Source organism: Mesoplodon mirus, assembly GCF_964341445.2.
Source record: "Mesoplodon mirus genome assembly, chromosome: 18".
NCBI classification, from domain to species: Eukaryota; Metazoa; Chordata; class Mammalia; order Artiodactyla; family Ziphiidae; genus Mesoplodon; species Mesoplodon mirus.
In genome coordinates this window covers 47,119,855-47,133,413 of record NC_138994.1, presented here as the reverse complement: position 1 = coordinate 47,133,413, position 13,559 = coordinate 47,119,855, and the positions used below count along the sequence as shown (strand labels likewise).

The 13,559-nt window shown below is 51.3% G+C and overlaps 2 protein-coding genes across 5 annotated transcripts; one reads left to right on the top strand and one right to left on the bottom strand.

The window, feature by feature from the left end:
• Nucleotides 1–2,242: 2,242 nt before the first annotated feature.
• On the bottom strand, nucleotides 2,243–5,742 carry ASGR1 (asialoglycoprotein receptor 1). 4 transcript variants are annotated; one of them, XM_082604241.1, is made up of 9 exons: nucleotides 5,542–5,742; nucleotides 5,202–5,326; nucleotides 4,002–4,163; nucleotides 3,779–3,874; nucleotides 3,636–3,707; nucleotides 3,348–3,434; nucleotides 3,099–3,250; nucleotides 2,917–3,023; nucleotides 2,243–2,778 (listed from the first exon to the last, which is right to left on the bottom strand). In XM_082604241.1, exons 2-9 carry the CDS (start codon nucleotides 5,266–5,268, stop codon nucleotides 2,616–2,618), a joined length of 906 nt encoding a protein of 301 aa, XP_082460367.1. In that variant the 5' UTR covers nucleotides 5,269–5,326; nucleotides 5,542–5,742; the 3' UTR covers nucleotides 2,243–2,615. The 4 variants fall into 4 exon arrangements, with proteins under 4 accessions (XP_082460367.1, XP_082460368.1, XP_082460365.1 ...); XM_082604242.1 differs by having other exon boundaries at nucleotides 5,202–5,285; nucleotides 5,546–5,742; XM_082604239.1 differs by having other exon boundaries at nucleotides 2,244–2,778; nucleotides 5,202–5,285.
• Nucleotides 5,743–8,926: 3,184 nt separating this feature from the next.
• LOC309793438 (cytochrome c oxidase assembly factor 8-like) lies at nucleotides 8,927–10,011 on the top strand (the record flags this gene model as incomplete). Its single annotated transcript, XM_082603907.1, has 3 exons — nucleotides 8,927–8,977; nucleotides 9,199–9,396; nucleotides 9,523–10,011. 3 exons carry the CDS (start codon nucleotides 8,927–8,929, stop codon nucleotides 9,781–9,783), a joined length of 510 nt encoding a protein of 169 aa, XP_082460033.1. The 3' UTR covers nucleotides 9,784–10,011.
• Between the last annotated feature and the right edge of the window lie 3,548 nt (nucleotides 10,012–13,559).

Here is a 13,559-nt window from a genome sequence, read left to right as displayed (position 1 = left end):
TTATAAAGTGTACTTTATAAGAAAATTATTTGGGGACTTCCCTTGTGGTCCGGTGGTTAAGACTCCACACTCCCAATGCAGGGGTCCTGGGTTCACCCTGGTCAAGGAACTAGATCCCACATGCATGCCACAACTAAGACCTGGCACAACCAAATTAATTAATTAATTTTTAAAAATAAGATAATTATTTGGTTAGAATTTTCCTAATATATCTTTTTCATACTTTCACTTTCAACCTCTCTCTTTAGATGTGTCTCTTGGGCATGTGGTTGGACTTTACCTTCTATTCTGTCTGTAAGTTCATGTCTTTTAAAAACATAATTTAGGGAATTCCCTGGTAGTCCAGTGGTTAGGACTTGGTGTTTTCACTGTAGTGACCCGAGGTTCAATCGCTGGTCAGGGAACTAAGATTCCCGCAAGCCACATGGTGCAGCCAAAATAAATAAATAAAGAGATAGATAGATAGATGACAGATTATTTAGTCTTTTGTATTTAATATAATCATCAACATATTTGGATTCATAACTCTTTGATTTTTCTTATCTACCTGTTCTGTTTTTCTCTCCTTTCCTGCCACCCCTTAAATAGTTTTTTCTTCATTTTCCCCCTTTATAAATTTGGAAGTTAAAAGCTCTGTTTCTAAGGGATTAACCTAAAAATTACAACAATGGTAGGAGAAACTGCACTCTGTTGTTTCATATCAGACAGTGTTACATAATTATATCCTCTATATCTGTTCTTCTGTAATCTTTTTCCTTTCTAAAATCATGTACCTGTATTTCCTTTATTCTCCTTCATATTTGTTTGTTATTTACCTTTTCCAAGAATCAGATTTTGTTTTTACTGATGATATCTACATTTTTATTTTCTAGTGCATTAAGTTTTGCTTTTTTCAAGTGTCTTAAGTTAAAAATAAGCTTATTTCCATTCAGCCTTTCCTATTTTTTTTAATAAATGTGCTTAAGGCTATATACTTTTCCTCTGGGGAATTGCTTTATACCATCCCACAATCTCAGTATGTAGTGTTCTCCTTGTTCACTTCTAAACCACTTGACTGTTTCATTTTTATTTTTTTTTAAACTCAAGTTATCTGGAAAGATGGTAAGTCACGTATATGTTGATAGATCTTTTTTGGCTATACTTTTGTGTTTATTTCTAACTTTATTTTATTGTGGTCAGAGCATTGCTCCTTTTTAGAATTAGTGGAGGTCTTATCTGTGGGTTAATTTGTCCATTTTGGTTGATAAACCCATAAGTGTCCATAAAGTCTTCATCTGTTTGTCCTGTTAACTCCCATCTGGGTTGTGGATTCTATTTGCTGTGGTTTTGTCTTCCATGGTATTGGTTTTCCTCCCATGTTGGTGATTCTGGACTGTGGGTTCACCTTTGCATTTGTTGTATTTGTTACCTAACTGTGGATGCTGCTTCTGTTCACACTGGGATGGTTCTGTTCCTGGGGGCATTGCTGGAGGTAGGATGATCCCAGTGAAACCAAGCAGGACCCTGCGGGGGACCTCCCAGGTACAAAAGCCCCTCCATGTCCCCTGTCTCTTGTTTGTTAAAAAAAAATAAAATGCTGTACTCTCCCAAGCCTCCCGAGTCACAAAAAAAAAAAGCTTAAGAAGTTAATGATTAGGACAATAGAGTCACAGAATCTTTAGTTCCTCCCTGAAGGACATAGACAACAGTGTCTGAGGCACACTCCTGAGTTGTTTTGCAGATACTAAAACCACCACCAAATGGAAAAAGTTAACTGCACAATGACCAGACTGTAGTCATGACATAAGCTGCTCCATCTTGTACAATTCAAGAACTGGTCTCAAGGAAATGGGAACAAACCGACCCTGGAACTGAAGATTAACTATGCTTGAAACAATCAAGATGATGCTGATCAGACCTCCGCGTGACCAATTTCAAGGTGATTATCAGAGCTAACTGTGCTGTTCTGCATGTAGCCCCCTGCCCTGCCTATGTACCCATGAAACTCCCCTTTAAAAGCTCGTGTGCCCTGATCAGCAAGGGGAAGTTGGTTCTTTGACACATGAATCCACCTTCTCCCCAGGACTTCCAGCTTCCTCAGTAAAGCTATATTTCCTTTTACCCAGCACTTGTCTCTCAGTATTGGATTCTTGAGAGACAAGCAGCTGAAACTGAGTTCAGTAACACCAGTAACAATGCCGCTTTACAGCTGAGACTCAGGGAGCAGAATAACTTGCCCCAACTCACATACCTGTAAATGACAAATCCAGGCCACCTGGCCCAAAGCCCAGACAGTTCTCAGGAGGACCCGCTGCCTGCCCAAGGCTATCTAGTGCCAACCAGCCCAATCCCAATTCCTAATCCCGAACAACAAGACAACTCAGAATATTTCATACATTTCTCTTCTTTTTACTCTAAAAAAAAAATGTTGACAATAATAACCTGCAAACCACAGAAAGTGGCATGGGTTTCAATCTCTTCGCCCCTCCAAACATCAGTCTACATTCCTCAGACACCACCCTTCCCTCCAAATCTTAGATGAAAATCCAGAAGCCCCCAGATAGGAAGGTCCCCAAACCAGGAGCCCTATGGCAGGTAAAGGCATTGAGGAAATAAATTAGGGGGAGAGGAGGCTGCTAGTTTTCGCTGTCCCTGTCCCGCTGTGTCTCGCAGACCCACCGGTAGGGCCTCTGACAGACGTCATCGTTCCAGCGGCCGTCGTCCGTGAAGTGGGCACAGTCCTCACCTCCTCCGAGCCCGTGCCCATACCAGTCGTCCGGCTGCTCTGGTCTCCAGTTCCTAAAGAGACCAGATGGATGCAGGCCCGAGGGGCCCAGACCCTTAGCCAAGCCGAGCAGCCCCTGGCACCCTGGGACCCGCCAGGCGGGGACGGTGGGTTGCAGGCGAAAGGCAGGGCTGTGGGGCACACACACTCACTTGAAGCCCGACTCATAGTCTGTCCCGTCCACCCATTTCCAGGGCCCGTTTTGGTCAGTGAGGCCCATCCAGGTGTTCACAGGGCCCATGTGGTGCTGGATAAATTTCTGGGGAGAGAGGAGGGGCTGGTGATCTCTACATAGACCTGCCAGCCTCCCAGCCGAGCCCTGCCTGGCCCTCACCTGCTCCTCCCAGGAGCCCACCACCACCAGGTGGGCATCCTCCAGCTGGCAGTACTTCTCAGCCTCGGGCCAGGGCTTTCCCGAGCGAGAGAACCAATAGCAGTTGCCTTCATAGTCCACCCAGTTCACAGGGCAGCAGGTCCTTTCAGAGCCTGGGGGAGGGGTGGGGGCAGGGGCAGGCAGAGGGAGGGTGAGGGGCTGAGGGGAACTGGGCAGGAAACCGGGGCTGGGCAGCACCCACCCCCTCACCGTTGCCCTGGAGGACGGCCATCTGACAGCTCAGGCTTCGCAGGTCAGACACAAACTGCTTCACGTGGAGCAGCAAGCTGGAATGATCTGGGGAGACAGAGTGGGAGGGGAATGAGTGGCAGGGGGCAAGGAAGTCAGGATGAAGACTGGGGCTGGGAAGGCTCTGTCGTCTGCGTGCTGGGGCGTGAAGATGGATCACAGATGCTCCTGCCGTAAGGCCCCTTGGTTTGGCCTGAGAGACCCCTGTATCCTGCATGCGGAAGCGCACGCACACGCTCCCTCGCTGACCTTCACTCAGGTCCTGCTGCTGTTTCTCCAGTTGGGACTCCAGGGATTTCATCTTTCTGCCCACATTTCCTCCTAGAGGAGAGACTTGCTCAGTGTCCCAATGTCCCTACGTTCCCAGCCCCCCCAGCCCCAGCCCTCCTCACCCTGGACGCTCAGGGCCTTGACCTTGGCCTCCGTGCTCACGGTGAGGTTGCTGAACGTTTCTCTCAGGGCCCGCAGCTCCTCCTGCAGCTTGGAGTCTGGGCAGAAGAGGGTGTGGATAGGACAAAATTAGGAGGTTGTGTCCACCATCACAGCAGCCAGCACGTCCCCTACCCACCCACCCTCAACATTGCTCCCTCCCCAGCCCACCCCCGGGGAACGCACTCTGGGATCCGATCACACAGACAACCACCAACAGCAGGAGGCTAAGGCCGATGGAGATCAGGATGAGGCTGTGTCCGGAGCAGAAACGCCGAAAGAGTGAGTGGGGAGGACGCGGCCCTGCAAGAGGAGAGGGCCTCAGGAGCCTGGGGCAGCTCCGGGGTCCTAGAAGGAGAGCAGTCTGAGCCTCCTCTAGCAGACTAGGAGGAACGTTATAGATGAAGAAATTTGGGCGGTGGGCGGCCCGGAGAAGCCAGAGGCAACGGCAGGTGGGGAGGGGCGCGAAGCTTTAACCCGCCGGAGCCCTACCCAGGCCCTGGGCCTTTGCTGACACCTGCTGGCCTGGCTGAGTCACTGCAGCCTCAGAACTCAGAGTCTGGAGGATGGACGGAGTTTGCGAGCTGCAGGAGACTGGGGGCGGGGTGGGGGGCCGCCTTGCAGGTGGAGCAAGAGAAGTGGATTTCTTGGTCACCCCTCGAATCCCACTCCTCTTTGGCTGCGCGCAGGGAAAGAGGCGGAGTAGCCAGACTTCAGGTCCCTCACGTTGCTCCCACCCGGGAGCCCTGTCCCAGTGAGCTGGAATATGGGGGCTTCCCCTCCACTTTTGCCGGCAGTCCCTTCCCCCATCGAAGGTCGCTGCCCACTCCCATCCACCAAGAACTTCATCCTGGCTCAGCCGAAGCAACATCCCTGCTCGCAGGAGAAAGAAAGGGGGCTTGCTTTTTGATGTAAGAGAGCCTCATCCTCCCCCAATCAGAGATCCCTCAGAGCCGTCCCAGAAATCTTCCCCTTGACCAAACTGATCCCTGACACCCATGCACTCACACACACTCACACGCTCACACACACTCACACAGTTGGCCAAGGCTCACAGGGTGTTGAAAGAGGAAAGAAGAAGGAGGCCTAACTTCTTCCAGTTAGTCCCATGGCCCTGGGCGCCCCCCTCCTCAGGGTCCTGAGAAGTCGGTGACAAGGTGAGGGGCAGGAGGGTCATGAAGAAGCCTGGGGACAGCCGTCACCTGGAAAGGAAATCCAGCCCTACACCCTGCACCTCCCCTAAGAGGGGCGGCTCAGACGCTGTGTCCCTGTGAGTGGGGCAGACCCAGGGAGAGTCGGGGTTACAGAAAGAAGCAGGAGCTGAGTGGAGACAGCGAGAGCCACCTAATGCTCGCCTTTCAGAAATGGGGGGAGGCGTCCCCTCACTTTTTCTGTGCTGATGGTCATTCTCCTCGTTGTCCAGATGCTGAAGATCTTGATAATCCTTTGTCATGGTAGGGCTGGCTGGACCTGGGACCAGGTCAATGCTGGGGTTAGGGCTGAGGCTACGGCTGAACAGAGTTGGGGTGTGTGGTCCAGTCCCTTTCTAGGTGATCAGCAGGAGACCTTTCTTCTTGCTCCCATTCCCTCCCAGGCCTGACATCCAAAATCTATCTTCTACAGTTTTCCCACTCCATCCTCAGCCCTCCTGACATGGGTTCCCTCCATCCCCTCCCCCACCCCACCCCCCAGTTAGTCCCCCCCACAGCCGTTCTTCCCCTTTTACTTGCTGAAGGTCTCAAGGTTGACTCCTGGGTCCCTCGATGCTGCACAGATCCCAGGCTAAGAAACGGGCTGAAGCCTGGAGGATTAGGGTGCGCAGACAGCCCTGGATGGTGGGAGAGGAGGGGGCAGGGTCCATATGAGGGCCCTGAGCCCTGTGCCGTCTGCCTGTCTGTGCGTCTGCGTGTCTGTGTGTCCAAACACATCAAACCTGGCATCTCCAGTGCCCGGGACTTTGGACGTAAACAGAGGTAGAACTGGATTTGGAACTCTGGGGGTGTGGGGCTGGGAGTGGGGGATGGGTTGCCTCTTCTTTTCTTCCCAGGGGTGGGGAGTCTCCCCGGTCTGTCCCCATTCCTTGTATGCAGTCACCTCACTCATGGCACCGTTTGGGAGGGGGCCAGGCCAGGAGGGGCCAGGGTGCAGTTTGCCGTTTCCCCTCTGCCCCTCCCCCCCTTTCACTTCCTGCCTCTGAATTTCCCAGAATTGGTGGTGTCTCCAAATATCCCTGACCGGGATCAGAGGGGCCGATCTCTGCTCTTGCCCAATCCAGGCCTGTGACCCTGGCATCTGAGCCTGGGCCCGGCGTCACTGGGGCTCAGCCGCCAGACTCCCCAGCCTGGGGCTGAATGGCTTTGCTCTCGGGGGGAGTAAAGTCCTCCCAGCTGCGTAGGGGGCGGTGCAGGGAAAGGCAGGAGGACACGCTTTTCCCACTCAGCCGGGATTGGTGCCAACAAACCTCCAGTGATTCCTGTGTGCTTTTCCTTCATTACCTCCTCTCATTAGCCCCCCGAGCACATCCCTATTCGATTCGCAGATGAGGAAACCGAGACCCTGAATGGTAAGAGCTTACCCAGGGTCACACTGCAAGGAACAGCAGAGGGAGGGCTGGGATGTGGGCAGCCGGACTCCAGGACCTGTGTGCTACCCTCAGAACCAGGGTCCCGTCCCGTCACCATAGCTGGGCCCCGGGGTCCCAGAAATGCTAAAAGTGGTCCCTCGGGCTTCCCTGGTGGTGCAGTGGTTGAGAGTCCGCCTGCCGATGCAGGGGACACAGGTTCGTGCCCCTGTCTGGGAGGATCCCACATGTCCCGGAGCGGCTGGGCCCGTGTGCCATGGCCGCTGGGCCTGCGCGTCCGGAGCCTGTGCTCTGCAAAGGGAGAGGCCACAACGGTAATAGGCCCGTGTACCACAAAAAAAAAAAAAAAAAAAAAAAAAAAAAAGGGGTTCCTCACAGCCCCAGGGAGAGTTCAGGGAGTGTTGTGTTCAGAGGAGTGTCTGGATTGGAATTATGCTAAACTAGAAATTGGGCAATGTTAAAGACGTTAATAAGTCTCGCTTTAGGACCAAATGTGAAGTCACGGGAATCCTAGGTTACAGTTATTTCAGTGAGAAAACTAGACCTGAGTTAGGAGAGTTTACATTACATGAGATATTCAGGAACATGTCCCTTGTATAAAATAAGAAGTCCTGGCTGCATCTCCTTTGTCTGTGTCTTGAAAAGCCCCACGTTGTTTGCATGCACTGGGACTGTGGCCAGTAATTTTGGTGACTGTTGGGCTGTTAATTTGGCTTTCTCTGATATTATCGCTTACGATCTGGTTTATTCAGGCAAACAAACCTACGATGTTTCGGTCAGAATAATGGTCACCCTTACAGGAGTGGTGATTGGAAGGGAGCTTCTGGGTGATGGAAATGTTCTACTTCTTGAACTGGATGCCAGTTGCAAGGTTGTGTTCAGTTTGTAAAACTGCTGAAAGCTGTACACTTAAGATCTGTGCATTCTTCTGTTTGCATCTTATACAGGAATAAGATGTTCCTGCAAGCTGGTTCTACCCTATAACCATATTCCCAAACCCATTGCTTAGGGAGCAGTACTTGGACCAGTGCCGAAAAATACGCCAAAGCCAACAGGTTTAGGGTGAGAGTCAGAGGTGATAAAACACTGTGAAGAAAGCCAGACAAACAACACGATACACCCGGTGGCTGACTTACAAGCCACCTGTACAATACCAGAGATAATCCTGAGAAACTAAAAAGTAGCTAAAAACAAAACAACAACACATGGCGGTACATATATGCACCCTGAGAACTCTTTACATTTATCCCTTTAAGAATATATACCTTGGGGGGCTTCCCTGGTGGCGCTGTGGTTGAGAGTCCGCCTGCCGATGCAGGGGACACGGGTTCGTGCCCCGGTCTGGGAGGATCCCACATGCTGTGGAGCGGCTGGGCCCGTGAGCCATGGCTGCTGGGCCTGCACGTCCGGAGCCTGTGCTCCACAACGGGAGAGGCCAGAATATATACCTTGGGATTTCCCTGGCGGTCCAGTGGTTAGGACTCTGCACTTCCACAGCAGGGGTCCTGGGTTCGATCCCTGGTCAGGGAACCCACAAGCTGTGCAGTGAGGCCAAAAAACAAAAAAGAATGTATACCTTGAATTATGCAGGGTCTTCAGGGACATAGCCTCGTGTATTCATTTTCTATTTCAGAGTAACAATGCACCCCAAACTTAGTGGCTTGAAATGACACCCATTTATTAGCTCATAGCTCCGTAGGGCAGAAGTCCAAGCTAGCTTCTCTGCTCAGGGTCTGACAAAGCTGAGATTAAGGTGCTGGCAGGACTGTATTCATTTTTGGAGGCAAAGGAGAAGAATCTGCTCCCAAGCTCCTTCAGGTTGCTGACAGAATCCAGTTCCTTGCAGCCATAGGACTGAGGTCCCCATCTCCTTGCTGGCTGTCATCTGGGAGCCACCCTCTGTTCCTTGAGGCCACCTGCCTTCCTCATCGCATGGCCCCTCCATCTGCAAAGTCAGCAACAGTGCCTGGAATCTTCCTCAAGAGGCAGATCTCTCTGACTCCCCCTGTGCTTTCAAAGGGGCTCCTGGGATTAGATTAGGCCCACCTGGAGAATCTTCCTGTCCTAAGGTCAGCTGTGTACAGGACATACACAACAACTTAAGAACAGGAGTCAGAGGTGATAAGACACTATGAAGAAAGCCAGACAAACAACACGATACACGGGGTGCTGATTTACAAGCCAGCCCCCTGTACAATGTGTTCGGCCATAGGTAAGGATCACTCCCTATAACATAACAATTGTGAGAGAGATATCTCAGTATGTCCTCAGGTGCTGGGGGGGACAGTATGGAATCTTGGGGGCCACTTTTAGAACTCTGCCTCTTCATGCAAAGCGACGCTGTCCCCTCTGAGTACACTTCACCTTGGGATATAGAGCACCTGCAGAGAGCAATTCAGAGAGGCCGGGCTCCAAACCTGGGAATCCCACCACCAGGCTCCCTAGGGGAGGTCTGTGACGCTGGCCTGAAAGAACAGGAAGGATTTTTATCAGCTGTAATAAGCAAGTGACCCTGGAAAGAGTGGGAGAAATGTCCAGAGTTGTAGCTTGGGCCACCCTGAGGAGGGCCTTCAACCTCAGGGTGAGGCATCTTGAATGTCATTCAGAAGCACAGAGGTATCCAAACTGGGGGGACATGTGCCCCAGGGGGATCACAAGATCATCCATTAAGAAGGTGGCAAGAGGCAGACTCGAGGGCTCACGCCAAGGAGTGCTTCCCAGAACTTCTGCTGCCAGTGTCCTTGTCCCCATGGTGAGCCACGGCCATCTCCCCCTCTACAGGAAACCCTCCAACACTAGCAGGTCTCAAGATTCTGCCCTCCAAGAAAATCTTGCCATGATTGGATAGGACCCCCAGATAAATATTCAAACCTTCAACCTGTTCACTTTTACATCCCTGAAAATGAATCACCATTGGAACAGAAGCTAAGAGAATTAAGACAAGAAACACAAGAACGGAACCAACAGTTCTGGGCAAACCAGAATTTGACTTTTCTAAAGGCTTTGAGATGGGCCACTTCTCAGGAAATCCACATCCAGACTTCTCCAGAGCACTGAGAGCTGTGTCCTAGCCAAGGAAAAACAAAAAGACAAAGAAAGGGAGTTCTGATAGCTGTCTTCTTTTAGGAAAAAGAAGAATTTATTGACTCAAGACTAAAAGCCAAAGGCCTGGAACTGAGAGCTAAATCAGGTCAAAAAGCAACACTGAATGCAGAAGAAATGGCTGACTTTTACAAGGAATTTTTAAGTAAAAATTTTCGGAAGCACATGTATTGTAACAGGGACTGGTACAAGCGCAATTTTGCCATCACCTTCTTCATGGGAAAAGTGGCCCTGGAGAGGATTTGGAACAAGCTTAGACTGAAACAAAAGAAGACCAGCAATTAGGAGCCCACCCTGACCCGCCCACCCTGAACCACCCACCGGTTTCCACGAGAAGCAGCTGCTTATAGGAGCTCATTTTACGAGGGCTCTAAAACCTGTGAGTGCAGGGCAGGCTGGGAGGACGCGGGTCCCGGTGCGCTGTGGCCCAGGTGGCTCCATCCTGACTGTGGATTCCAAGCTGGCTCTTGGTCACGGAAGTGATGTTAAATAAAACCCAAGCACTGTGGGGGGGGGGAAGAGAGTGTGGAAAGAAAACATTAGAACTTTATTTAGGGAATCCCCTGGTGGTCCAGTGGTTAGGACTCTGGGCTTTCACTGCTGAGGGCCCGGGTTCAATTCCTGGTGGGGAGCTAAAGTCCCTCAAGCTGTGTGGCATGGCAAAACAAAAACAAAACCAAAAAACAAAACAAAACACTTTATATATATTTTTATCCCTTTTCTTTAGATTTCTACTTGGGGATGTGTTTTATCATGTACATAATAGACTTGTACAGTGGTAAATGTGTGTTAGTGATCTATTGCTGTAAAATGATCACTCCAAAACTGAGCAATTTAAAACGAGGAATAGTTATCATCTCACTCAGTTTCTGAGGGTCAGGAATCTGGGTGCAGCTTAGAGGGTTAGTGCTGGCTCAGAGTCTCTCAGGAGAGTGCAGTCAGGATGTATATCCATGCTACAGTCATTTGAAGACTTGACTGAGACTGGAGGATCAGCTTCCAAGGTGACTCACTCACAAGACTGGCAAGTTAGTGCTGGCTGTTGGCAGGAGGTCTCAGCTCCTCATCAAATGGGCCCCTCCACAGGGCTGCTTGAGTGTCCTTGCAACATGGCAGCTGGCTTCCCCCAGAGCAAGTGATCGGAGAGCACAAGGTGGAGGCTACAATTTCTTTTATGACCTAGCCTCCGAAGTAACACTCCATCATCTCCACAGCATCCTAGTGCCTCCCTAGTGTGGAAAGGAACCATACGAGAGTGTGAATACCAGGGGATGAGAATAATCAGGGGCCATCTTGAAGGCTGGCTGCCACAAGATGTATAGAATTATTAGATGAGTGAATATGCACTGGGGACACACAACCAAAAACACTGTACTGATGTTGGCACCTGAAGAGCCAAGTTAAAGACTGACTACAGGGGCCCATGAAGAGTTGCAGGCAGGGCAGTGGTGAGGTCAGAGCTGTAAGCTGAACAATGGCCTCGCCTCGGGGTGGGTGCTGGGTCAAAGGTGGGTCCCTGAGAGGCAGGGAGCTCTGTCAGGAGGCTGCTGAGTTGATCTCAGTAAGAAAGTGTGAGGCTTGAGGCCAGAGAGGGAAGGTCACAGGGGCAGAACGTTGCAGAAGAATGGAGCTGACCTGGTGGCTGCTGGACACAGAGCGAAGCGGGGGATGGGGGCAAGGACAGCAGTGCACCTGACCAGGGTCCAGAAGCCTCCTGGAGACCATAGAGATTTCTGGTTACACTGAAGGCGGGGTCTTGGGTGCTGCCCTGTGATGAGGCCACAGTGGAAATAAAGCAGCCCAGGATGGAGTCTGCCCCTGTTGGGGAAGCAGAAGAAAGAGCCCCAGGAAGTGGGGGTGACCTTCAGGGCCAGCTCTGGGGACCCCAAGTGCCAGATTAAAGATGGTCAAGGAGAAAGGGGTCTGGGCCTCCTATCGGAGTGAGTCAGGAAGAGGGAAGTGCTTTTCTGGCAAGTGGAGGCGGGGCCTGGGCAGTTGGGGGACGGAGAAGGGGCTGGTGGGGAGAGGGGGCATGTGGACGCTGAGAAGGAAGGATGCCGATGGCCAGAGGTCCCCAAGAAGGATGTTAAGGGGGTGGAAAACTAGAGAAGCACAAAGAACCTGAAGGCTGCTATCAGCCAGATCTGAGTTCACCTTATCTAGGAAGTGGGTTTAATGCCCATCTCAGAGTTATGTCAAGGTTAAATAAGATGAGTGGAAAGCCCTTAGAACAGTGCCTGGCACGTACCAAGTGCTCTGTGCGTGCTACCTATTTTTATTCTTATTATTATCACTAGCAGCACAGCCAAGAGTTGAGTTACCTCCAGGGCCTCTGCATGAGGGGAAAGGGGGAAGGCTGGGTCAGGATAGCAGAGGAGGTCTCTCCCCAAATCCCAGAGGGTGGTGAGCAATTTCCCCGGGGCAGAACTGGGGCCCTGGGGTGTTGTCTGAGTTAAGACAGCCCCCTCCCTTTCTATGGAGGAGACCTGCGTCCTGAGCCCACACCAGCTCACACTTCTCTCTCAGAGTGCTTTTGACCTCGTGTTTGGAGTGGGCCCCAGACCCAGAGGGTTGGGATTCCACCTTGTGCCTCTCAGCACCCTGTGGGCTGCAGAGTCATGTACCCAGCAGACCCAGCAGAAGAGGTGACAACAAATGGGCAGAGGGGCACAGAGAAGGCTCTGTGCTGACTTTCCAAAGAGGGTGACCTGTGGTTCCCCAAATCTAGCTGAGGCTGACTTGGGCTTGGGTGGAGATGAGACAGGGGAGGTTAGGGGGCTGCACTAGGGCTGGAGCGCTCAGCGCCAGAAGCAGCGGCAGAGAAAGAGGGGGCTGTGAGCAGGAAGGGGGAGACAGCCACTGCACACAAGTTTCAGATGTGAACTGATAAACCCACCCAGGGGCTTCAACATCCCCTCCCTGGGGCTGGGCGAGAACTCGCCTGTGTGGAGGGGCCGCAGCGCCCGTCTCCCATAGGCGCGCCCCGTCCTGGCTCCGTCCTCCCCAACCCCACTGTCTTTTGTGCTGGGACAGCCAGGATCCTGTGACCCAGGACCCTCTCTCCTCCTCTTTCCTACTTTTAAGAGGGTGAAAATTTTAGAAAATTGTAAAACTCCAAAGGTTTCCAAGTTTTATTTAACTTTCAAGTTTACCCAGTAACAGAGAACAGATCAAGAGGCCAAGAGCAATAACCATTACCAGATTCTAACGTGTGCCAGGCAGTGTGCCAATGGCTTTACGTTTTTTCCCTTTATTCCTCAGAAGAATCCAACAAAGTAGTTACTATTCCCATTTAACAGCCAGGGAAACAGGGTCAGAGGAGTTAAACTCTTTGGCCAGTTGCAGTGACACCACGCCTCTCATCTTGACCTACGACCACCTCCTCCCTGGCTCTCTACTGCCCCCGACCATACCTCCTTCACCAGGACCCACGGCAGCCAGCCGGTGCCCTCTTACAGCCCTCCCGCAGGACTTTTCCTGGCATTTATAAAATCCACGTGAAGGCCTCAGGCCTTGCTGACTCCTCTGACCCATATCCTACTTACCTCCCTCCCCTGACCCTGCTCCACTCTGTGACCTCTTTCTGTGCACCACCATTACAAACTTCTTCCTACTTTGCATCCTCTCTCTACCTGACACACTCCCCCACCCCATGCTTCATCACAGTTCAGGTCTCAACTCCAAGAAGTCGCTCCAAGAAGAAGCCTCCCTGACCACCCTGTCTAAACTAACAAGGGCACACACCCAGTGGTCACTTTCTTTCCTCAATAGCACCATCATTATCTTAAATTCCCTGCATTCCTTTACTTGCCACTCTCTGTCCCCACTGGGTAGACCCCCCAAGTTCCCTGAGGGCAGGGACACTGTGTTCCCAGCATTTCAAACACTGCCTGGCACCAAGGAAGATCCAAATTAGTATTTGTTGAAAAAAGTAGAGGGGGGTGAAGAGGAGCCAGGCTTTTAAAAAATAATAATAAATTTAAAAATAAATAAAAGCAGGAGGGGAAAAAAAAAAAAGAGGATCAGGCTTTGAACTCCAGTCTGTGTGGGAACCCAGTGCG

Excerpts from the sequence above, each read along its gene's own strand:
- ASGR1 (XM_082604241.1), bottom strand. The coding sequence starts at position 5,268 with ATGACAAAGGATTATCAAGATCTTCAGCATCTGGACAACGAGGAGAAT. Across the intron at positions 4,164-5,201 it reads TGACCATCAGCACAGAAAAA|GACCCCGGAGCTGCCCCAGG; the intron begins GTGAGGGGACGC and ends CTCTCCTTCTAG. Across the intron at positions 3,024-3,098 it reads TGGGCTCCTGGGAGGAGCAG|AAATTTATCCAGCACCACAT; the intron begins GTGAGGGCCAGG and ends CTCTCTCCCCAG.